Source organism: Nelumbo lutea, chromosome 8, assembly GCF_056320005.1.
Source record: "Nelumbo lutea isolate HS-2025 chromosome 8, American lotus-T2T, whole genome shotgun sequence".
Lineage (NCBI taxonomy): Eukaryota > Viridiplantae > Streptophyta > Magnoliopsida > Proteales > Nelumbonaceae > Nelumbo > Nelumbo lutea.
Genome location: NC_142691.1, coordinates 19,118,937 through 19,145,142, shown reverse-complemented (window position 1 = coordinate 19,145,142; position 26,206 = coordinate 19,118,937). Strand labels below are relative to the sequence as shown.

Genomic DNA, 26,206 nt, shown 5'->3' with positions numbered 1-26,206 from the left:
GTTACAATGGAAAATAGAAAAAAATGTATTTCCATTATTTCACTTTCACTCAAAGCATGGGTCTCTACTAATAGAGATATTAAATGCAAGGTTTTGCACTTGTACTCTTTCCAAACCCAGTTATCAAAAAGTCCGTCCAATTTGCACCGGTGCAAAATAAAATTTGCACCGCAAACAAACCCGAGCCTTGTTGACGTGCACTCATTCATAAATGCATCTTACACCACGTGGATTGAACATTTGTTTGGGACCCTCCTCCTCCTGGAACGAGAATTAAGAGACTCGCAAGAAAATGTTCCAGATGTGTGGTGTATGATGGATGCAGTTATCTATTCATGTGGTGGGACACTCAAGTATAACCGTCCCATCGGCAATAACTACGATGCCGGGAAGGTATGATACCGGAACAACTTTGAATCGCAACCTTTCTCCGATCTGCTCTACTCGCTCTCCTTTCTTTCTTCGGTCCTCTCACATCCATTAGACATTCCAATGAATCGCGACTGAGGTTCACAATCCAACCCGACCTCCCCACCACCCATCACCAACATTTTCCCGATCAACGGCGGCGACGATGGAGCCGGACGTGAGCATCGAGAGCGGATGTATGATCAGAATAGCGGTGCTGCCGATCGGACCGGTTCCACAAGCGCAGCTGAGGGACTACCTGTCGATGCTGGTGCGCCACCGCAAGGTCGAGCTTTCTGCCATCAGCTCCTTCTACACAGAGCACCAGAAGAGTCCATTCGCCCACCAGCCATGGGACACAGGCAGCCTCCGCTTCAAGTTCATGGTCGGTGGGTCCCCTCCTAGTCCCTGGGCAGATTTCCAGTCCAATCGTAAAATCCACGCCGTCATTGGCCTCTGCCATTGTCCGTCTTCACCTGATCTCGATGTCGTCGCCGCTCAGTTCTCCATTGCCTGCAAGAGTTACACTTCGGCTCTCGTCAAGCGCTGCTTTGCATTTTCCCCCGGCGATGCTCAGGTGTATTTCAAACTTTAAGCTTTAACATTGTTTGTAGCAAATAATGGGCATCAACCACGTATTGATTAGTACATGAAATCACCGGAATTTCGAACAACCAAATTGAATAAAAACAGGTTTGGTTTAATTCAAAACATTAAAACGAATGGAACTGTGTTATGATCCTAAATGGCTTGTAATAGCTAATTTCTAGATTTACCAATCAAAAAAGAACTACCTTTTAGATTTGCTTCCTTAGGTGCATCTACATAACTTGAATTGCACGTCTGAGTTGTAGCATATGTTATGGCGATGGAGCAAATTTGCATTTTTTTTGAAGAGAAAGATAACTTATATTCAAAAGAAGGGGGGAGGGATGCACATAAGAGATGTAAAAACAGGCCACAAAAGCACAAAAAGAAGAGCCTGTATCAAACTAAGATGGCAAAGTGTTAGCACCATACAAAAAAAAAAACACTTCCAAGCCTTGCTTTGCTAAAACATTTGCTGTTCTATTGATCTTCCGAGGAATCCATCTAAAGGTGCAGTTCAGCAGAGAAGACAGCTCATGAATTTCAGCAAGGAGGTGAGCTAGCCTCTACGGTCCCTCATCTTATTCTTTTGCCCACTTAATGGTAATTCTTGAGTCTCCTTCTACTGCTAATGGACTGAAATGGAGCCTCTTAGCAACTCTTAAGCCTTCTAGAAGGGAGCTGACTTCTGCTTCAGAGGCATCTGCAGCTTGAACTGGGCCACTAAAGGCCCACAAGATGCCTCCAGTAGTACCCCCTATTCCAGCTGCTGGTGGAGGAAGCAGTTACCTTCTAAAACTGCCATCAAACTGCAACAGGGAATCACACTCCTTACTTAGGGGAGGAAGAGTTGGTACAGTTGGAGAGGAAGGGGAAGTATACAGGATTTGCAATCAGTTTCTTTTTAACTCCCCTCTGCTCACCCCATCAAAGAGCTGGTGGACCAGCATCCAAGAAAAGATTTGGGATAAGATCTTCTCACAAATACTACCCAAGGAGGAGAAGCTATCCTTAAATATTCTTCTGTTCCTTTCTTTCCAGATTCCCCACATCAAAGCATGAATTACTGCTTTCCAAAAGAGATTTCCTCTTTTCCCCAAAAGAGGGACTGAAGTAGGTTAAATTTCTTCTGGAATCTGAGAGGTGTTTTGTGAAAGCGATGTTACTAAAGACGAGTATATAATAAGCCCAAGAGGCTTGTAGAATTATAGGCAAGTATATAATTTGATGCACTTCAACTATAAGAGAGCCTATAAATCATGTCTGACAGTAAAATCATTATGCTATTCAAAAAAAGAGTGAAGAAAAATAAAGATTTGGTAAATTGTGATAACTGATAAGTTCTATTTTATTTTTGGTACACTTGTTATTTGAGACTGGTAGATAATAGCTGCTGATGTGTGTATGTGTTTTCATTCAAAAAATGGGGTCATTGCTACATAGCATGTAAATATATTCAAGGTCTTCTTTTTAATGAGTAGATTTTGCAGTGTTTTATTTTTACATTTTTTTTTGTTCTATATGTACAGATTTCAAGTCATGTAGGTTTGAATGTTGTTAACATTGTTGCTTTGCTGTACTATGAATTTTAGAGAACAGAAACACCAATTATTGAAGTTTCCCCACTAGTTTGCACCCTTCCATTAATTTTCTGAATTAAATGAATATTTTCTGGTACAGCTGGAAGATGGTGGTAAAAGGGGAGACAACTTAATATTGTTTCCTCCTGCGGATCTGCAAACTCTAGAATTTCACTTGCAAACGATGGTGCAAGACATTGCTGCTTCATTACTGATGGAATTCGAAAAATGGGTTCTTCGTGCAGAATCTACTGGAACTATTCTGAAGACACCATTAGATTCTCAAGCCAGTCTTAGTTCAGAGGAGGTTTATGTTTAGGTGTCCTAAGGATTTGGCAATTGTTTTCGTGTTCCTTCTTTCTCCTTCTTTATTACTTTTTATTTTAGAGCATCTAATATCATCCCAAGGTACCGTTGATTCAGCTGTTTTAACTTGATTCTTCCTACCTTTTGAAACTGCAGGTTATCAAGGCCAAAAAACGGAGGCTTGGCCGCGCACAAAAGACAATAGGAGATTATTGCTTGCTTGCAGGATCACCTGTTGATGCCAATGCCCATTACTCTACAGCAATAGAACTTGCGAGGCTAACAGGGGATTATTTCTGGTATGCTGGGGCATTGGAGGGTAGTGTATGCGCCTTGCTGGTAGGCACATCCTCTCAAGTAGAAGATTAGAAATATTGAACAGGAATAAAGTGAAGTTAAATAGACTCCACTTCACTCTAGAGTCTAGATGTGTGCACAGTACATTACTGAACATTAAAGAGCAAGGCAATGCCTGTTTTATGAATCCAATAAGAGATCACAAATGCTAAAACCTGTCTTATAAGGATGACAGTAACATTCCAATCTAAAAATACAGTAACCTGTCTAAATTATGTTAGTATGCTAGCTATCTTTATCTGATTGGGTTGATTGTTGGCTGGTTGGAAATGGTTCACTGGCTACCTACATGTAGGACTTAATTGTATGGCATTGGTAGATCTGAGGATGGCCCATCTATCAGTCTACCATTACCATTGTCACTTGCTCAGCGATTCAATTTTTGGTTGAATGATGCCCTTTTTTTGGTGTTCAGTTGAATAATTAAATCCTTCAATGTTTAGGACAATCTATTGCTGATAATAATAAAAAAAAACCCATCAATGTGTGTGACACAGGTATATCTGAGGGTCGCTCATCTTTTGGGTCAAGTATACAAATATACCTTACATGGTCTTTAGGTTAAGAGTTCTTTTTATAGAATTTAGATTGTTCTAGCATTTCTAGTTGAAATGCTGTTCATTGTCATGTTTTAGTTGAATAAATGTCAATTACATTTATGAAGCTTATGCTATTTGTGTTTCTTATGCAATCAGATAGATCGGATCAGCCAAAAGGATCCAGTTCTGGAGGATGAGGTGAAGTGTCGTTACAATAATGTGATTGCTCATTACAGAAAGTCTATTCAAGAAAATGCTCAAAGGTGGTCTTCTATTTTATTTTATTTTTAATTCTCTATTTTTAATTAGTAATGAATGAAAGCTTCTTTCTTTCTTTTTTCTTGAAGATTGATAAAGAAGAAAATTTATTCAATAAAATAGCAAAATACAATGTTTAGGTGACAAGAGGTCATCCCACCACATACAAGAGAGAACCAACAAAGAAATACATCAGAATTAAACATTCAAAGTACTCCAAAACTTAGCTGCAAAATTTTCTTTACGAAGGCCTTCAAATTCTGGCAGAACTAACACCCAACCAACAATCCTTGAGCTGATCACAGCCCCCAATTCTTTGTTGCTTCTCATTTTATCCTCTAATATTCTCTTATTTCTTTGCTTCCATTACCTCCCAGCACACAGCTACAGATTATTTTTGCTTTGGAGTTCCCATGTACCCTTGGCCAGCAGCCAAAAATATACTTATAATCATTAGGAGCCCATCCAGAAATGTTAAAGAGTTTGAAAAAGTAGGCCCAAATGCTTCTTACATATCTGCATTGCACCGGCAAGTGAAGAATGTTTTCCTCATCCATCTTACAAAGAACACATCTACTTGGAAACTGATGACCTTTTTTCTTCAATTTGTCTTGAGTGAGGATACTTCCCATAGAAATCAACCACACATATGCCTCCTCTCTTGGGGGAGCAGGTTTCCTCTACCTGGACACATCAAAGCTTCTTTTGTTTTTTTTGTTGTTTTGATAATTCACATCAAAGCTTCTTTCTTTGATCAGTAATAAGGATTGATTGACAAAATGAAAAGTGAGGAAGATACAAAAGCAAAAAACAGCCATGCATCCCTCTCCTGAGGAGATACTTCAATTTTAATTTAACTTTATTCATTTTATTCATGGTTGATACCCCCTTATAGTTTGTTTTCTAATTCTTCCTTTGCAGAGTCTCACCACTAAGCTTTGAGCTTGAAGCTATCTTAAAGTTAGCAAGATTTCTTTGCGGGTAAGCATCTACAAGAAATATGATGAATCCATCATGGATTTTCCTCAGCCAAAATGTTTTATCTGTTTTCTATAATAGGCTATTGGAAAGATGATTATTTTTGTTGGAAAAAAGTTTCTTCCTTGTTTTTTTATGATTACTTTAGTCACCCTAGAATACCTCTCTGTTTCATCTCTAAATTCTTTCATTTGGTATGGTATTAGTTGTGTTTCTAATTTGCTATTAGTTTGTTAGAAAAAGAAATGAATAATAAATTAGGAAAAGAAAGCCATCACATAAACAAACACCACTTGTTCCTTGATCTTCTGTATATTATATTGTTTTGTGCATAGAAACTAACATGGAATTTGTAAGTTGGGTACCTTATTGTGAGCTGTTATATTTTATTTTTTATTAATCTTATTTCTTACAATATTTCTTCCTTAGATGCTGTTGGCCATTTATGTAAGATTATTTTTTTAAATGCATGATGGAGCAATAACTGGTGTAAGAATTTCCAAGGATGAGATTGTATACTCTCAAGTTAGAAAAACCTTTTTAGTGGTCAATAGTTTGCCATCATTTGCTTGCAATAGTTCATGCAAGCCTACTGTTCATCTATAGGTGGGGGTCTTGTGGTGTATCTTGTTTAATGATAGCATGACATGATAGTATATATTTGACACATAACACAATGAAAGTTAGGTAGATATGAAATTGTAACTATGGAGATGTTTTGAAACCATTTTTTTCTGCTTTTTGGTTCATGGAGCTATGCAACAGGGGTAGCCCATCCCCCTACCCATGACCCCCTAACCCTGGTGATAGTGGTGTCCGCTACAACCAGCCAGAGATCTTGTGAACTGATCCAGTTGTGCAACATCAAAACCAAAAAGGTTTTAAGATAAATGATACTAAGACAGCATGAATATTGTAATTAAAACCACATTCATAGTTATGGAATAATGTAAACATATTTTCGTCTATTATTCCTATTGAAGCCTTTAAAAACTACGATTAACAGATATGACATGGGCACAACTGGACAAGGCATTGGGTGTGGGATTTACACTAAATATTGAAGTGCCCTACATGGCATGGAACATATGTGCAGATATCTCTGTGTCAGTTTAAAAGAGAAGTTGGAGGCAGGACAAAAGGGCAACATCGTTTGGACTTTCAGCGGTCCTATAGGCATGGCAGATTCCTCAAAGGCTGAATTTATGGCTGCCCTCACAGGAATCAGAATAATAAAAAGTTTGGGATTTCAAAATATAACCATTGCAGGTGATTCAGAAAATACAATAAAATGGTTAAGAGAAAAGGAAGGGGGACCATGGAGATTAAGTCACTATTTAGAAGAGGCCAGGGACTCTTTGAATGCCTAAGGCTCAGTTTGGTTTGTGGGATGGGGACGAGTTCTCTCATTTGTTTTGAGGGAAAGAGAGGGATGGGATGAGAAATATGTGGGATGTTAGATCCCAAAATCATGGATTTGGGGTCGCACCAAAACCGTGCGACCCCAGTGGAAAATTTTGAGAAAGAGAGGGAGTGAGGAACGGCTTGTGTGGAAAATACAGAAGAGGAGCTGGTTCGGTGACAGTGACGTTCGAACCCAGAAGCAAGAGCTGGAGGGGTCGCACCAAAACCATCGGCGATCTGCTACCTCCCCTTCCTTGAGGACGGTCGCCAGGTGACATTCTCTGCCAACGCCCCTCGAAGTGAGAATCTTTCATTTCAGCAGAGAAGCGATGCTGAAGCTGAAATCCAGAGTGATAATAACCAGTCGAGGCTGAGATAACAGTCGAGGCTGAAGCTAAGATTAACAGGTCCAGTGATACTGAAGCTGAGATTACCAGCTGAAATCCAGCGATACTGAACACTGAAGCTGAGATTAACCAGCGATACTGAAGCTGATAGTAACCCTCCTTCCAAGGCAACCACATTCCAAATGGCAGTGAACTGTGTCATCTGTGAATTGAACCCAACGGTCGCTTCTGCTGGGGAGATGCTTTCGGGGGATCTGCGGGCGTGCGCGTTTCTACTGCACGGAAATGTAATCGCGTACAACGATGCGTCAGTGCGGCGGGTAGTGGAAGACTGGGAGAAGCATTATTCATCATCTCCGACGGCACTGTCCGAAGGTAGGAGATGATGAATAGTGTTTTCCCCATTATTTTCCCCATATAAAACCAAACAAGGGAAGTATAAATTTTTACACTTCCCCATCCCATCCCATCCCATCCCATCTTTTCCCATCCCACCTAAATCTTCCCACGAACCAAACGGAGCGTAAATGTAAAGTTAGTTTGGATTCCTAGGGAATAGAACCATACAGCAGATGGCTTAGCTAAATGTGATGCGCTCTTAGAGCATCTATATAGCGACAAACTTCCTCCTTTGTAAATTGTAGGGGTTCTCCCCTTGCTTTGTACACCTCCTCATGTATCTCGTTTCTTTTTTTATCAATGAATATTGATTAACTTTTCTCAAAAAAAAAAGGTGTTTCCTTCCATTTGGTGACCTAGTGTTCCTGCTGTAATTAAGTAGAAGTCATCAAGTCTATATTTCTAAATGAAACAACAAATATATGTGATGCCTTGTTGCTTTTGTGACCTTTTTTCCAACTTACCTGCACCATTTTGAAGTTGATATGAGAAAGGCAGAACTAGGATCTATGATCTATTGTGCTTGCCTAGGAAGTCTCTACTTAATTATTTGATCTCATCAGAAGTTTCTTAGTTAACCAGAAGAAACTTTGTTCTTTCATGAAAATGACATTATGCCAGCCAATGAAGATAAAATTAATTAGGATATTTTTTTTTAGATCTTATACTTGCCGGTCCCTTAATTTGTGAATTGCTGCTTCTGCAAGTTTATCAACTATATGCAAAGTTCAAAATATCGCAGCGTATCAGTACATATCAGCCAGTATGTATCGGTTTCAGTGTCACTGATACCCTAAAATGGAGTTAGCTCATTTCAACGTTTTGAAATGTTAACAGGTGATGTCACAGGACCCTTGTCAAATTATGAAACCAAAAAAAAAAAAAGAGTTTCGGTCAAACAAAAATCTTGATACGGAAATTTGTTATCAAGGGTATCGATACTTTGAACCTTGAGTAAATGAAAATGGCTGGTTAATTCATATTTCAAATATCATGTATACACTACCTAAGTATTCATTTGAAACTGTTCTTATAGAAATTGGTGTGGTATCTTAATCATTTCATGGTTTTTACAGGCTAGAGCTTATCAAGGAGGTAGTGGAATTGTTATCAGTTGCTGTAGATGGTGCCAAATCTTTGACTGATGCTAGTGACCGGCTGATATTATATGTTGAAATTGCTCGTTTGTTTGGGACCCTTGGTTACCAGCGGAAAGCTGCCTTTTTTTCGAGGCTGGTTGCTCAGTTATATTTGCAACAAGAGAATAACTTGGCTGCTATCAGTGCAATGCAAGTTTTGGCAATGACCACAAAGGCATACCGTATTCAAAGTAGAGCAACCAACTCAAAGTTGCTTTCTTTTCCCAATGTGAGTGTTAGAGAATGAGCAAGAGCCAAGAGGAATATTTATGGATTCTTTTTGATTATTGCTTTTTTTGACATGTTTTTAGTGGTTGCTGTTTAATTATGAACCATTGGTTGATATATGGTCGTAGTCAGCTAAAAAATTGAAAAACAAGCCTTTCATACTTTTTTTTTGATAGATAACAAGTCCTTCATACCATTACAGATTTGCCACATAACATAATTTACCAATTGGACCAGTTTGGGTAGCCCCCATTTAGGATGTCTTATAGACATTCCCTTAATTACATTTTGTCAGTTGGAGGGACAACATTAAGTTAATGAATAGAGCAGGCTAAATAGATTTTAACTACAAAATTTTCTATTGAAAATTCTGGTATCTATTGCCTCCTTGGCTTGAGAGAGAGCCATAAGAAATAAGCAATAGATAGCATTTTTGTATAGCATTTGTTAGACCTCTAGATGAGAATAGGTCCATGGAGTCAGCTAATTGGTAGTTGCCCATGACTCCACAAGCCCAAGAAGGTAATTCTCTGGTAGAGATAATAATGTGGAAATCAACATTTCAGTGGAGGTCATCAAGAGTTGGATTTCTAATCTCAAAATGTTTTAGTGAGGAGGATTTGGGTTTTTGATTTGTTTGGGTCAGGTGGAACTTGCCATCTGAAGTAAATTTGTTGTTTTTTTCCATCTACCTTTGGGTTGCCCATGAAAGAGGGAGAACCATGTTGAAATGTATCAGAGCAGCTGAAATTATGGCCTTATTCCAAGGTCTGAGACTGGCCAAGCAATGGGGTTTCCAAAATTATGAAGTTGAGGGAGATTCTAAGCTGTTAATAGGATGGCTGCAGACAAAAAGTCTGGGGGCATGGACTTTTAGACAGAAAATGAGGGAGATTTATTATTTAGCAAGGGAAACTTGAGTAATCTTTACTTGGGCAAGGAGGTCAGCCAACAGTGTGGCTGATACTTTGGCAAAACAAGGAACTCAAAGGGAAAATATTTTTTGGGCTGTACTGTAAATTTTGGGATAAAATATGGGGTCAGCACTCATGCTGCAAGTGATTGGCATTGTACTCCTTTACTAATTCAATGAAAGTTACATTTTCCAATAAAAAAAGTATCAGAGCAGCTCTCTTGTGGACTATTTGGGAAGAAAGGAATGACAGAAAATTCCAGGAAAAGGAAATAAGTCTTTCTGAAATCAATGATATTTTGACAAGGGCTATTCTTTGGCTGAAATCTTTTAAATTTTTTTGAAAGCTACTCCTTTGATGATATATGGAAGGGCTGGTCAGCAGTGGCTGTTACTTTGTCTAAGAAGTTCAGAATTCAAGCAAGATGGGACTCCTATAGAGGGTTTTGTTAAGTTCAATTTTTGACAGGAGTAGTCAGGACCAAGTTTTAAAATTTTGCAGTGTTATCGGAAGATACGTACCTTTTCAGGATCCGATACATGGAACATATAGAATTAATAAGTTTCTTGTTTTTTTTTTCCCATTCATAACTGACTGATACGGGCCTCTATCGGCCTCGTATCGGACCATTTCGGGTATGTATTGGTCGATACAACACCGAAATGGACTGATATGCACTATGTATTAGCCGTTACAATCTTAATTAACTTACCTCTCTTTTTATTGTTTAAATTCAAATTCAAATTATTTCTCCTCCCTCATTTATATCACTTTTAAGTAAGCCTTCAAATTTGAGAGGATATTAAATGCTAATATTATTTAATTAAATGCTCTTTGAGTTACCTTTAATTAAGGCATTTGACACATCATTAAATGCTAATTAAGTGAAATAGCTTGTTAAAAACCATAAATTGAAGGCAAGAAGCTTCAAATCCTAATCACTTATTTACAAAGACAACTAGTCCATCACTATGGCATACCTTTATTTCTTGTCTTAATAATATGTATTTTGATTCTTAAGTAACCTTTATTTCTCTTGATGGGAGTTTCTCAATAAATGCTAAAATTTGATTATTAGAAATTCTTTAATAATAAAAATTAATACGAATTATATTTATTTATTCAAAATTAAGGTATATATATTAACTTCTATACATAATAAATATTACCTAAATCTATATATAATAAATATTAGGTAATTTGTTGGACCCCCTCTTTTAGAAGGGACTTTAATGATTGGGAGATTCAGCAAGTAGGAAATCTCCTAGCTGTGCTCCAGGAGCAGACTCTTAATTTGCAAAAAGTCAGGATTCAAGAGCGTGGAAGTGGAATAAATCAGGAGGGTTCTCAGTTAAATCCTTCTACAGTTTTTTAGTAAAAGGAAATCGAGTTCCTTTTCCTAGCTGGGCCATTTGGGGAACAGTGGCACCCTCTAAAATCAATTTTTTTGTTTGGGTGGCAGCTTTAGAGAAATGCCTCACAGAAGAGATGCTGCTGAAGAAAGGTTTTATGTGCAATAACTTGAGATGCAACCTGTGCAGTGTGGAGATGGAATCTGTTAATCATCTGTTTCTACATTGCAAGTTTGTAACAGTGATTTGGAACTATTTTCTAAAGAACTTAAAGGTAAGCTGGAGTATTCCGGCCTCAGTAAGAACATGCTTGGAGGCTTGGCACATATCTGGAATGACAAAGAAGGGGAAATTATGCTGGTCCTCAATTCCTTTGGCTATTTCGTGGGCAGTTTGGGTTGAAAGGAGCAGCAGGACTTTTGATCAAAAAGCCTCGGAAGCTGAGGTCATTAACAGGGCTATAGAGCTTCTTAGGAGCTGGTTGTCTATACACATAGGTTTTTAAGAGGATACACTTGATTGTACTTTTTCGAGGATGGCATTTTTATGAGGTTCTTTTGTTGCAGTTTTTGCACAATTTCTCGTTGTACAAAGGACCGGTTGATTAATACAATTATACTTTACCTTTTCTCAATATATCTATATATATAATAAATATTAACTAATTAATGGCTTCTAAATAGCATTAACTAATAAATATTACTATATGTTTATCAAAAAAATAAATATTACTATATATACACATACATGCATTTTTTTTTGAGAAAATTTAACCAAGATTTATTGAGAATAAAGGGGGGGGGGGGAACCCCTGCAAGTTACAAAGGCGGAAGCTTGTCGCTAGACAGATACTCCAAATACACACCAAATTTAGCTAGGCCATCTGCAGTATGATTGTATTCCCTAGGAATCCAAACTAAGTTAGCATTCAATCCATCCAAAGAATCCCAAGCTTCAACCAGATAGTGATAAAGTCTCCAAGGGCCCCCTTTTTTGTCTCTTAACCATTTTATTGTATTTGCTGAATCACCTGCAATGGTCAAATTCTGAATACCCAAATTCTTAATTATCCTGATTCCGGTGAGAGCAGCCATCACTTCAGCCTTTGTGGAATCGGCCCAACCGATTGGGCCACTAAAAGTCCAGCAGATATTGCCCCTTTAGTCTCTTACTGTACCACCAATACCTGCAAAGCCCGGATTGCCTAAGGCACAACTATCGAAATTAAGGGTTATTACACCTTCACTGTTGGAAACGGGATGCCTCAAGGGAGTTTGCTGAGGATGAGGCAGAAATAGAAAGGGTGAATATTTCTGATAACATCATTGACTGAAAGTCCTTTAAATAGATCTGAATTCACCGACCAAAAGATGCAAAGATAGGTAATATCTGAGATTAACTCCTCCAAGGTTCTGCTTTTATTGTCACAGATACGGCTGTTTCTTTCATCCCAAATGCCCCACATTACTGCATGATGCACTGATTGCCAAAAGACTTTACCCCTTTTGCTAAGCCCTATTCCTTGCCATTGATTCAAGTTGTCCATAATGAGTTTTGGAAAAGCCTAGCTGTACCCTGCCATATTCAAGAAATGGAACCATATCCTTTGAGTGAAGCTGCAATGAAGAAGGATGTGATCTGCAGATTCACCCTTGCTGAGACATAAAATACAAACATGAGGAGAAATGGAGCATCTTCCCAAAAGCTTTTTTTGAAGGAGATCACAAGTATTAACTTTCTGGAGGCAGGCTTCCCATACAAGGAAGCAAATTCTTGAGGGGATGTGGCTGCACCAAATTTTCTTGTAAGGAAAAGAGGGATGCTGATCTTCAGCAGTCAGAGCCCTGAACATAGACTTAGAAGAGAATTTTCCATTTGGGTGAAGGGTCCATATTCAGGTGTTAGAATGAGAGGGGAATATATAGGCATCTTTGAGGGTTTGGATTAAAGCTATTAAATCAGAAATCTTCGAGTCCTTTAGGAATCTTCTGAGGTGGAGGTTTAAAGAATTCTCAGCGGACTGGTTTGGGAGGCAATCAGAAATAGAGGCTTCTTGGACAAGGGTGAGGTTAATTTTAGAACCATTTCCCTAGAGGCATCCAGGGTAGATTCCCCCAACCAAAGATCTTTCCAGAATTTAATTTTAGAACCATTTCCCACTTTATACCTTATAAAAGGAAAGAAAGAAGTATGAATGGAACATATACCTTTCCAAGGATTGATGGCCTTTATCCTGTTCAAATGGAGATTGCAATCCCACCCGTTTGTATTTTGTCCGTATTTACTTGAGATGACAGCAGTCCAAAGAGCATTAGGTTCTTTCGGAAATCTCCAGAGCCATTTGCCTAGAAGAGAGGAATTTTTCTCTTTAAGCTGTCCAATACCCAAGCCGCCTTCCTCTTTTGATCCGCGTACTTGTTTCTAGCTGACTAAATGGTTTCTCTTATCTTCACCACCTTCCCAAAGAAAATTCCTTTGAAGCTTCTCAATCTGATTTCTGACTTTGGTCGGAATCTAGAAGACAGAGAGAAAGTAGAGCGAAAGATTTGATAAGGAGGCCTTTAAGAGAGTAAGCCTACCCCCTTTGGAGAGAAAACACTTTTTCCAAGTCGATAGTTTTTTCTCGCATTTCTCCAGCACAGGACTCCAAAAGTTGATGGATTTTGGATTCTCTCCAAGGGGCATCCCAAGGTAGGTAATGGGGAGATTTTCCACTTTTCACCCCAATAAAGATTTGAAATTTTCTAGAGGATCTACTTCCATTGAGTTGATAGCCACAATACTGCTTTTGTAGAAATTAACTCATACCAATGAGAATCTCGAAACATTCAATTACCATTTTAGTGTTTGTGATGTTGGTTATATAAACCATTATATAACCATTAAAGTATGGTTTTTATATTTAAATAAATTAGTTATAGTCATATAGAACTCATTTTTCGTTTGTATTTGTGTATCGAAAGTGTATCCTGATATGTCTCTTAAGATTACCTTTCCGATACACCTTGCATTTCCGATACTTTGAACCTTGGTTAGGGCAATCCAGGACCATCGAGAATAGGAGGTGTTCTGAAAAATGAGGACAATAACATTCTCTCTCTATTTTCAGGCCTAGTGGGAATAGGAGACTCTACAAGGGCTGAGCTACTAATTGTTGTACAAGGGGTACAGATCTCAAATCAACTTGGAGTGGAGAACTAATAATTGAAGGAGTCTCCAAGGTGGTTGTCTGACTTGGATACTATCACTTAAGGCTATAAGGTTAAAAAAGGGTAACTGGTTGTGGGGTGGTTCTGTACTAGACCCGTTACCCCAAAGATTGCTGTTTTTTTTTTTTTGTTGGGAAGTTTACTATGGTAAGATTAATACCTTTGAAAACCTGCAAAAGAGGAGACCAAATTGGTATTTTTTTATCAATAACAGGAATTCGTTAAATTAATAAAAAATAGTTACAACACTCTAGAGAGAGATAAAGAGGCTTCACTTTCTCCGAGAGGACAACAAAAAACAAAAAAAAACTTACAATACATCCCAAAACATTTTGTCCCTTTCCACCCCCTGCTTTGCCAAAGCATCTGCAAATGCATTTGCTATTCTCTTCACCCACTAAAATCGGATTTCCATCTCTCAAGTAAGTCATTTAATCAAGGTTCAAAATTTCGATACAAATGGGATCACATCGGTTGATACGATCATATCAGTGGCTTCCTGATACGTGCCCCTACAAGGGGTGTTTCAGGGTCTGACCTGATTCATGGGGTAGATGGACCTTAAACCGACCCCTCTGAACCAGTTTCAAATAAAAACTAAAAAAAACGCGAACAAAGATTGATGTATTGGCCTGTATTACCTTGCATTCAATTTCTCTCCTCTTGTTAGCAAATTTCCAAAGTCCACTTTCCTTCTGTAAACAGCTTAACACCAACTTTGAGTCCCCTTCAACGACTAACTTTTGTATATTTAGTTCATTAGCCTTTCTTATACCCTCCAATACATCATAGACCTCAACTTTAAGAGGGTCTCCTACCCCAATGGGACCTGAATACATTGCAAACACCTTCCCATCCTTATCCCTGAACACGCCTCCTACACCTGAAGGACCTGGATTGCCCTCACTACTACCATCAAAATTTAACTTTATAATGCCACATCCTAGTGGTGACCACACAAGACAAACAAAAGAGCGAGCAGGAGCAGAATTAGCCACCTCCATCAAGCTATTCAATAACATATTTGTAGAAACATTATTAAACAGGTCCAAGGATTTTAGCTAGTGCACCACCCTAACTGTTATTACTTCAATAATACTTTCTTTACTTCTTTCATTTTTCAGAAAAAAAGTTCTGGAGTTCCTTTCCTTCCATAGAGACTAACAAATAGCAGCCCTCACACACTTCCACATAATCCTTCCCCTTTTCTTTGGCCATCAAAGGAACATGAAGAGCTAAACAAGCTTTGAATATTTGGCACTGGGGTCCACCTTCAACCAAAAAGTGAAAAAAACCAGTCCCAAATAACTACAAAGGGGCAAGAAAATAATGTGGTAGGGGTTTTCACCATTAACCTTGCAAAGAATGCACCAATTCAGAGATAAGCACCAAAAAGGCCTTTTTCTTTGGAGTATGCCACAAGTATTACACCTTTCCAGAAAGGCTTTCCAACAAAAGGCTCCAATCCTTGGAGGAATTGGCTCATCCCAAACTTCCTTTACTGGAAAATTTTGTGAAAAGTTATTGGTTGAAGGCAAGAGGGATTTGAAGAAGGAAGCACAAGAGAAGGTCCCGGAGGGAGCTGGGGTCCACAGTCTCTTATCCCTCTCAGAGGAATCTAACACCACCCCATTTAATATTTGAACCAAATTCATAACATTTTCAACTTTTGCATCCCTTAGGCCTCTTCTAAACCCCATAATCCCAATCAAACCCAAAGTTAGACTGAGAACTGTTACCACTTACTGATCTCTTGTTCCTTTGTTGCAGCTTTATGAAATTGGATATTTGTGTTGTTAGACTGTAGGTGGAATCCACCGTCTGATATCAGCTTATTGTTTAGTCCTTCGACATTTGAATGACTCAATGGCACACAAAGAGAGGTAGAATTCTGTGGAAGTGCATAAGAGCAGCTATTTTGTGGATTGTTTGGGAAGAAAGGAACACCAGATTTTTTTTTTGTGAAAAAGAAAGAAGTTTTTTGGATGTTAAAGATTGTATTTTGACATGGGCAATTCAGTGGCTGAAAACATTAAATCTTTTTGACACCTATTCCTTCGATGACCTATGGAGGAGCTGGTTAGTAGTGGCTAATAGTTCTACCAGGAAGAACAGATCTAAGGTAGAATGAATGCCACCTGTGGAGGAGTCCATTAAGCTGAACTTTGATGGGAGTAGCCAAGGTAACCTTGGTCCTTCGGACATAGGAGGAGTGCTGGGAAACAAAGATAGTAGTATTATATCCTTGTATTCAGGTCCTGCGGGTTTGGGAGAATCCTTAAGGGCTGAACTACTTGCTGCCGTACAAGGAATCAATCTAGCTTGCAAACCAGTTAGGAGTAGAGCATCTGCTTATTGAAGGGGACTCCCAGGTGATTGCGGGTTGGTTGCAGGGTCCAGATTCTGTGATCTGGGGCTATAGAGATCTCCTTAAAAAGGTTAAATGGCTAACATGGAATATGACAATTAGAGTTCAGTGGGTAGGCAAATCAGCAAACTAAATGGCTGACTTGCTTGCAAAACAGGGGGTTAATCGGGCTTCTTTATTTTGGGCTACATTATAATTTTATTTGAACTTGTAATTCTCTGACCAATTTAAAGGAAAGGTTGCATCTTGTGCTTTTCCCTGGGTTGCCTGTAACTCTTATTTATTGGATTAATAAAATCTTACTCATTTATCAAAAGAAAAAAAAGTTAACTGGTTTACAAGGAATATGACAGTTAGGTTTCAGTGGGTGGGTGGCATACAAGGACCATGGTGTTGGAATTCTCTATAATTTTATTTTTGCTTAGTTTAATCAACTAAAGGGTAGGTGGAATCCTCCATCTCCCTTTATTAAAGGGGAGGTAGCATCTTGTGCCTCTTCTTGGGCTGCTTGTATTTCCTTGTGCTATGAATTGATAAACCTTTCTGTTCAATTATGAAAGATGAAATTTTTAGTGGGGAGGGACGTTCATCTTCTTTTTTGAGAGTTGACTTTTTTGGGGGTCCTTGGAAGGTGTAAATGATGTACAGAAACTCTTGTACGCCTTTTGTTATTATTGTATTATTAATACAATGATACTTTTACCTTCTTAAGAAAAGGATCATGTGCTGGGTCAGGCTGGGTTTTCGGTTGGCCTTGAGGTCTGCCTGGGCCTGGTCTGGCCCACACCCCGGGCCTGATTATACATGTTTGGGCCCAGTTTTTTGTTGGGCCGGGTCGAACATCCAGGTTAGCCTGCACGAGTTAATTGTATTTGTATTTAAAAAAAATTAATTCAAATTTATAATCACATTTAAAAAAAAGTAGTGTAAATATTAATATATTATACCACATATACATACCATATATATGTGGTAAAATATTATATATACCATATATACATACATACTGTATATATGTATATGTCATATATAGATTACCGTCGTAACACTTGATACTTTCGTTCACCTAGTATTTGGGTAATGACATAATCAATATTAAGAAATTCAGAAGCAGATCATAATTGGTGTTCCAGAAGTTGAGCCTTAGTGCCCCAAACCCATTTTTTTTTCCTTATTTGGTAGAGGTATGCTCCTATGCTCCAAATTTAAGTGCCCCTTTTTTATTGGTAGGTTTGTAGGTAACCTTTTACAACAGGTCTACACCTCTATCTATGTGAGGTGAAGGGATGTAAGGCATATGTCTCACAATAGTCAGGGAGTAAGCCTCATATGTAATTTACAAAGCCATAGAGGCAAGTCATTTTTGGCTTGTCTCACCTTCAGGTCTATACCCCACTGCCTTATGGCATGTCCTTTTAAAACAATATTTTGAAGTTCAGGAATTAAGGGGAATGGGTTAAACAGAAAAATTGACATTATACAAATACAGTTTTACAAGTTTGTCGAAAGGTCCGGACACCTGGTATCCTGCACATAGGTTTATGTCATCCCCTGCCTAGTTTCAACAGCTTTTCTACCCCTCCTCTTATGTCACCCAGATCCCACACTTCTGTATGTGCATTGTGGTGGGGAGCAGTGAGTTGGACTCTTATTATGCACGTGTACACGAGTGCACATAAACTTGTTCACATGATCTCTAAAATTCTTAATGCTTTTCGCTTTTGTTGTGCTTTGGCAATTCAATTTCACATTGTTCTACAATTTTTTCACTTAGATCTGAGCACCTCTCTTACTGCAGTAAACTACCCCAACTGCTTAATTTTTCATGAAACTGATTTGTATCCACATTTTGGGTGATGCTTTTAAGATCTCTTTTAATATAAAATAAAGATGCTAAATGAGATACCGAGATTGAAAGAATGCCAATTTTGTGCATCTCATTGACATAGTTTTCAAGGTGACAAGGTGAAGCTAGGCGATAGGGGAGCACCTTGTTGCCTAGTTGCCTTAGGCGGGTGCCTAGGCATCACCTAGGTGATGGGTTTTTTAAAATAAAAAATATAAATCCTAAGGTATATCTCTAGGTTAGTAATAAGTAGTGATCTTTAACTAATCACCATAGTTCTAATGAAATAAGTATAAACCCCATATCAATAGATAGAAAGTCAACATATTTACGATTAGAAGAATAAGAAAGGAAATAAACATATAAAACATAAGGGTTGAGCCTTTGTTTTAGTCTTAGGAAGAAGAAGAAGAAGTCCTATTAATTGTTCTTGTGTGTCAATTGGATAAAATCTTCAAGTTACTTTTTACTTGTTCTAATGAAATAAGTATAAACCCCATATCAATAGATAGAAAGTCAACATATTTACGATTAGAAGAATAAGAAAGGAAATAAACATATAAAACATAAGGGTTGAGCCTTTGTTTTAGTCTTAGGAAGAAGAAGAAGACGTCCTATTAATTGTTCTTGTGTGTCAATTGGATAAAATCTTCAAGTTACTTTTTACTTATCAGTTCGGGTTTTAAAGTCCTAAAGGGTTCAGGACTATGTCACTGACTTGTGTCTTGATTGGACCCAAACAATAAGAAAATAACAAAAAGAAACAATCATAAGAATAACAATATTAATACTATAAATCCACAATATGAAAATAATATCTATTGTACTACTATTAATAACATAAAATATTGTGTCATTGTGTGGTGACATATAAATATATAGGCGTTTGGTGAGGCGACCCTCCAAGAATACCTTATCACCTAGGTGCCCGCCTAGGTGTTGCGTTGACAACTATATGTCTCATTCAAGGTTTAAAATTCCGATATGTATCAGGCCGTATCGGCCGATATGTATCGTATCAGTGGCTTCCTGATACGCCCCTACAGGGGGTGTTTTGGGGTCTGACGTGGTTCAGGGGGTAGACGGACCTTAAACCAACCCCTCTGAACCAGTTTCAAAGAAAAACTAAAAAGAAACGCGAGCAAAGATACAAGTCGATATTTTGAACCTCGGTCTCATTCCTTTTATTACAGGTCCTGTTTTGATTATTTCCTTCATATTTCCTTTATTCTTATTCATAGGAAACTGGACCAAATCATACAGATACTGGAAAAATGCAGTCTCATTCAGCTGTTTCATCATTTGAATCGCAGTGGAGCACCCTGCAGATGGTTGTACTGAGAGAAATACTTCAATCTTCTATTCGTGCCGGAGATCCTCTTGCTGCATGGAGTGCAGCAGCTCGTCTACTTAGATCATATTACCCTCTGATCACTCCTGCTGGCCAAAGTGGACTTGCAAGCGCACTTGTGAATTCAGCAGAGAGACTTCCTTCAGGAACTCGCTGCGCTGATCCTGCCCTACCTTTCATAAGGTATTTTTAACACTTTATTACAATTGTACTAAAAAATTATCTTTTTATTCTTAGGGCTGCACTTTTTTCCATGTAGAAGGGGCTGGAAAATGCAATTTCAATGTGAAAGAGGAAAATTAACTAAAGTAATTCAGCTTGGAAAACCCTCTTCCCTTTTCACGAGCCTAGGGCAAACACAGTGCTTTCTTTATAGTACTGATATGATGAAAATTTCTATTTCATAGAATGATGTAGTTGGATTACTCAGATAGTGCAGAAGAAAAGTTTAAGCAATCATTTATATCCGGGTTCAATGTTTTAAAAACTGACCTGGAACCAGAACTGCTTTGGCCACCGGTTTCCGGGTCAGCGGTTTGGCCATCCGGTCCGAATGGATGGTCCGTCACAATTTAAAAAATATAAAAAAATAAAAGTTGAAACGAAAAATGGTCAAAACCGTTCACCGGGTCAAATGGGTCAATGGTTCAACCACCTGGGTCAATGGGTTGCTGACCAAGTCAACATTTTTGGACATAAGACTGGGTTAGGGGTAAAACGGAACCGGTTGCCTTGACGGTTTCCCGGCCAAGTGGTCTGGCCGTCCGGGTCAATGATGGTTCGAAAACCATGTTCTGGTTAGTTTTGCCTAGTCGTGTTTATGAAGTAAATTCTTTCACTTTTTCTATTTTTTTTAATTGATGGGTATTTCTTCATTCTTTGATAATATTGCATATTGGCTAATCAATGTAAAACCATGGTATATTTTCTGTGTGTTTCTGGTTTTGCTTATGCAATAGTAATGACTCATGTATATTGCTTACTTTGCAATGAGGAGTTTTTTTCTTAATTTAGTGGATATTTAATCTACTTTTGGGTATTTTTCTTTTGTATTTTACATTTAGTTTTTCTAATTTAGTTTTTTTTTTCTTTTGGTTTGTTGTTGTTTTTTTTTTTTTTTTTTTGTCAAAATAAACTTCATTCTGAGAAAAATGTTAGATGACTTTCCTCTTGGTTTCTGTAATTTTTGGAACCATGTGTTATGAGATACAAAGCTCTTAAGTTAAAATTATAGAGGATGCTCTTTGAGGTTATCTTTTTATTGTTCACAGAACTGATTACCACAGGGCCAACTATAGAATCTTTGTATTTATATAATTTCTGATTTTACTGTTTCCAGGTTGCATTCCTTTCCTGTTCATCCCTCACAAATGGACATTGTAAAACGCAACCGAGGAAGAGAAGAGTGGTGGGTAGGCTCTGCACCTTCAGGACCTTTTATTTACACTCCTTTCAGTAAAGGAGAACCAAATGATAGAGGTAAACAGGAGTTGATATGGGTTGTTGGAGAACCCATTGAAGTTCTAGTGGAATTGGCGAATCCCTGTGGCTTCAACTTAATGGTTGACAGTATTTATCTTTCAGTCCAGTCTGGAAATTTTGATGCTTTTCCCATAAGTGTCAGTCTTCGACCTAATTCAGCGAAAATTATCAGTTTATCAGGGATTCCAACTGCAGTGGGTCCACTGACAATCCCTGGATGTATTGTTCATTGTTTTGGTGTTATTACTCAGCACCTTTTCAAAGATGTTGATAATTTACTCCTTGGTGCAGCACAAGGACTTGTGCTTTCTGATCCTTTCCGTTGCTGTGGATCTGCCAAGTTGAAAAATGTAGCTGTTCCAAATATTTCTGTGGTACCCCCTCTACCTTTGCTGGTGTCACATGTTGTGGGAGGTGATGGTGCTGCCATCTTGTATGAAGGTGAAATTCGTGATGTATGGATTAGTCTTGCAAATGCAGGATCTGTGCCAGTTGAGCAAGCACATATTTCACTGTCAGGAAAAAACCAAGATTCTGTTATTTCAATTTCATATGAGACATTGAGATCAGCCCTTCCTCTGAAGCCTGGTGCAGAAGTTATACTCCCAGTGACTTTAAGAGCCTGGCAACTTGGTTTGGTGGATCTTGATAATTATGCTGGCAAGAGCATTTCTGGAAGTGCAGGAAAGGTATGGAAAGATGGAAACAGCCCCATGATGGTTATTCACTATGCAGGTAGATATTTCACCACGTGATGATATTGCTTTATCTCTAAAACTGATTGATGGCACAAAAAATTGAAAGCGACACTGTATACACACACAACCAGTCATCCATATAATTATGAGATTGTTTCTGCATGTGTGCCATTGCAACATGTTCTATTGTGTCATTGGTAGACTGATGTATGAATTTGAGGACATCTGAAATGGCATGTTTTATGGATGAGGACACAACCTAAGGGGGTTTTATACAAAGTGAATTGTTTTTTCCTATTGAATTCAAAAACATACGTCCCATGCATAGTATGAAAAAGCGTTGACTCTTAAAACAAAAACACAGAAAACATGTTCTTGTTTGTATAATGTATTTCTTGTTTCCAAGACTAAAGCCAGAATCCGGTTCTTAAATTTCTAGTTTCAAAAACATGTTTCATAAAGCATACAATATTCACATAAAGATTGTGATCAGATGGATATTATTTCAGCTTTCTTATTTTTTATTTTTATTTTCATTTATACCTTATACTCAAAATTTCCAAATACATTTACGTGTTAGTTGGTATGATCCATAGTGTAGTGTATATTTTGTTGTGTGCACCATACACCAAGTAGTAGCCCATATTGGCCTTATGTAAGTGTAACATGTTTTTGCTTTTGTTTTTCCAAGCATATTTTTGTTTGTTTTAGAAACAATATTGTTATTCTGTATCAAATTGAATTGTAAGGGCATAGGGATTGGCACACATTTACTAGTCTTGGATTTGCTGAATGCATCAGATTTGTGAAAAATTATTATTTGGCCCATCATGATAGCCACCAGAAAGCCCATGCAGATCTAGAGGAAGGAATGGTATGATTTCCATTTCCTCAACTTTTGGTTCTGTATCAGGTTGGGATGATGGGTTTACAATATATTACTGTTTGCTGCTTGGTAAGGTGGTTATATGTTCCTCCCCCATCCTCTGGTTGGGGGAATGACCAAATCTCCTTTTCTCCTATAGTTTAAAGGGGTAAAAGGAAATTAATATTACAATGTTGCAAACTGGTGTCAATTTTTTCTAGAAGGAGAACTTTGTGCTTGAAATATTTAAAATATCTATTTGTATTCTTCTTATGGTAGTTTATATTGACTTTGTACTAAAATTTTCAACCTTTTTTTTCCTTGTCAGGGCCGTTGGAGTATCCTGGCCAAACCTCAACAAGTGACTCTGTTATGCCTCCAGGCAGAAGGTTGGTTGTTCCACTGCATATTTGTGTTCAGCAGGGATTGTCATTTGTGAAGGCTCGTCTGCTTTCAATGGAAATTCCTGCGCATATTAGTGAAAATATGCCAAAACCAGTTTATCTTGAGGATAATTCTACAGATGAAATTACCATTACAAAAAGTAAGACCGATAGCTTGGTAAAAATTGATCCATACAGAGGGAGTTGGGGTCTTCGGCTTCTTGAACTTGAGCTATCTAATCCAACTGATGTTGTATTTGAGATCAGTGTTTCTGTCAAGCTGGAAAGTACAAATGATGAGGATAAATCAACCTTTGTCGATCGTGATGCTGCTGACTTTGGATATCCAAAAACTAGAATTGATAGGGACTGCTCTGCAAGGGTACTGATACCACTGGAACATTTTAAGTTACCTATTCTTGATGGGTCCTTTTTTGCAAAGGATTATCAAGCAAATGGGCCTCTCAGTAGCAGAAGTTCAAGTTCCACAGATAAGAACACCAAGGCTGAGTTGAATAATTCTATAAAGAGCTTGGTTTCTAGAATAAAGGTGAGGTGGCAATCTGGACGGAACAGCTCTGGGGAGTTGAATATTAAAGATGCAGTACAAGGAGCTCTTCAAACATCGGTTATGGACATCCTACTGCCAGATCCATTAACCTTTGGGTTCAGGCTTGCTAGAAATGGTAATGGATCTGTTGCAAAGATTGATTCACCCAAAGAATCTGACATTCGAATTACATCTTCAGGGGAAAAAGGTTCTGTACCAGCACATGAAATGACTCCTTTGGAAGTTCTTGTTCGCAATAACACAAAAGAAATCATCAGGATGAGTCTCAGTATTACTTGCAGAGATGTGGCAGGGGAAAGCTGCATCGAGGGTAATAAAGCTACTGTCCTATGGGCTGGTATGGTTCTAATGTAACTTCTTTCTGGTTCCTGACCTTTCTGGAGAAATTATATATCTTTTAGTTTATCTATCCCTCCCCAGATCCTGTGTTGGCAGAAGCCTCATGCACTGGGCTGCCCTTTAGTTAATCCGTTTATTTTTTTTCCTGATTTCACAAGGCTTGAACTTCCTCACGTTTCTTATGTAGCTATATTTATAATGCCCTCTTCTTCTTCTTCTTCTTCTTCAAGGTAATGCAGTAATTATAAACATCAAAATATATCAGAAACCCATGTATATCCAGGGACTATACAATGGGAATGTACAAAAAGAACCCATAATACAATTATCTCAGAAGTAGCCTGCCCTTGTCACAAAAAGGGGGAAAAACTACAAGGAACACTTACCAACTGCAAGGTGCCAACCAGTTGGTTGGTAAGGTCTCCTGCTGGTCGTAGTGGAGACTTGGGATCAAATCCTGCCTGCACCTGGGTTGGGGGACACTTACCAACTCTTTGTTCTCCCGCAGCCAGGAACAAATATTGCTTTTCACATAACCCATCACCGCCTCCACCTTGCAAATGTTCTAAAAAATTTATTCATTTTTTTTTTCCACCCAAATGCACCAGAACACAGAGAAGTGACAACCTACCAACTTTGCAGCTTGCAGCAGAAAAAAAGAAAGAAAAACCTACCAACTTCAGGCTTGAACACATGCCCCCTCAAAATACCCTACAACTGAAAACACACCACAACCCATACCCCTCTTCTCCATCTTCTCTTTAACCAGAATTTCTTTTATGTCATATTTCCTTGAAAGTTATTATGGATGGATAATGAATTTATAAATGAATGGAACTGCATTTTACATATTGGTATTAGCATGTATGAATATGTGGAATGACATTGGTTTTACTTATTTGCTATTTGCATGTTGTGTTAAAGGTGTTTTGAGTGAAATATGCGTGGAGGTTCCCCCACTTCAAGAAATTAGCCATTCCTTTTCTCTGTATTTCCTTGTCCCTGGTGAGTACACCCTTGTAGCTGCTGCTGTTATTGCTGATGCCAATGACATCCTTAGGGCTCGTGCAAAAACTGATTCACCTGATGAGCCGATCTTCTGTCGTGGGTCACCTTTCCATATCCGTGTTGTTGGGAGCACATGATTGGTTTTTCCATTTGACATTATCATTGGCCAAGCTGATTTTGTATCAGAGGCAGTTTTTCAAAGAGCTAATTGATGCTAGATCACAAGAAACTCAGGACCAAGCCATGATGCCAATAGCATGCCTCTACCTTTCCAATATCTTCAACTTTGCCATGATTTTTGGGTCATGGATAAAGAACTCAAGGTTTTCCCTGCCCGCCGTTTGTGCATAAGTCGTTCAATTTGACTGTGTTTTCTGTCCAAATTCATGAAAATAAAGAGAGAGAATGTGTAGGTATTTACTGATAATGCAAAGATGGTTGATAAGAGTAGTTCTGCAACTCAGTAAGCTTATAGATGCGTTTGCTTCCTTTTTTGGTATTCAATTTCACCATTTTTCATTGTGGGTTTTAATGATGAAATCTATAGTTGTGAATTGCGGAATATGAAGAAAAAATTAGGTGGCCACGGTCGGGACCATCATTTGCTTTGGATGTTGAACCAACTGGGGATGATTTCAACCATGAAAACCATGGACCCACTTAATGATCGATTGATACTGTGTTTTTCTTCTCTCTCTCTTTTCTTTTTGTCCGAGTTACTGAATTATGCAAGTGGATGAAAAATTTGAGCTTTCTATCCATTTTCCACTCTTCCCTCTTTGCCTCCTGCGCCTGCCGTCAAGAGGATTTCGAGTTAATAAAGGGCCCTTCCGGCCCTTGCATACTTGCATTGCACGGAGCCACGGAGGGGCTAATCCGCACCCCTCCCCGTCCCACAGCACATCCTTACCGTTTATTGGGAACATCTCTGTTGATATCAGAAATGATATGATATCATCATTGGGAGATGTTTCCAATACATGGCAGGAGCTGATTTGAACTCTCTAGAAAGTACGGCCACTTTGGCGACAGCCATTTTATCACCTGACGTTAGTGATCTCAAGTCTCAAACATGGACCACTGGCTCGTTATTGACTTCCTGCGGAGGCCTTCTGCTCATGATTTATTTCTTGTGGCCAGTACACTAACCGCGCGTCCATTTCCATGTGAAAGGGTGTAGCGGAAAGTAGGGGTGCAAGTTGGGTGGGGTGGGCCGGGTTTATAGTCAATCCAGGCCTGAGTCTGAGTTTAAAGCCCAACTTTTCCAATATTATATATATATATATGTG

The 26,206-nt window shown here is 38.4% G+C and overlaps 1 protein-coding gene across 3 annotated transcripts; it reads left to right on the top strand.

The window, feature by feature from the left end:
• Window positions 1-403: 403 nt before the first annotated feature.
• On the top strand, window positions 404-25,421 carry LOC148843151 (trafficking protein particle complex II-specific subunit 120 homolog). Of its 3 annotated transcripts, XM_088959754.1 has the most exons (11): window positions 404-985; window positions 2,677-2,883; window positions 3,039-3,221; window positions 3,935-4,041; window positions 4,958-5,017; window positions 8,241-8,532; window positions 19,462-19,754; window positions 20,911-21,050; window positions 21,345-21,788; window positions 22,945-23,907; window positions 24,834-25,421. In XM_088959754.1, the coding sequence occupies exons 1-11, from the start codon at window positions 575-577 to the stop codon at window positions 25,052-25,054; spliced, it is 3,321 nt and encodes a 1,106-aa protein (XP_088815880.1). In that variant the 5' UTR covers window positions 404-574; the 3' UTR covers window positions 25,055-25,421. The 3 variants fall into 3 exon arrangements, with proteins under 3 accessions (XP_088815880.1, XP_088815879.1, XP_088815878.1); XM_088959753.1 differs by having other exon boundaries at window positions 19,534-19,754; window positions 20,911-21,788; XM_088959752.1 differs by having other exon boundaries at window positions 20,911-21,788.
• Window positions 25,422-26,206: the final 785 nt, after the last annotated feature.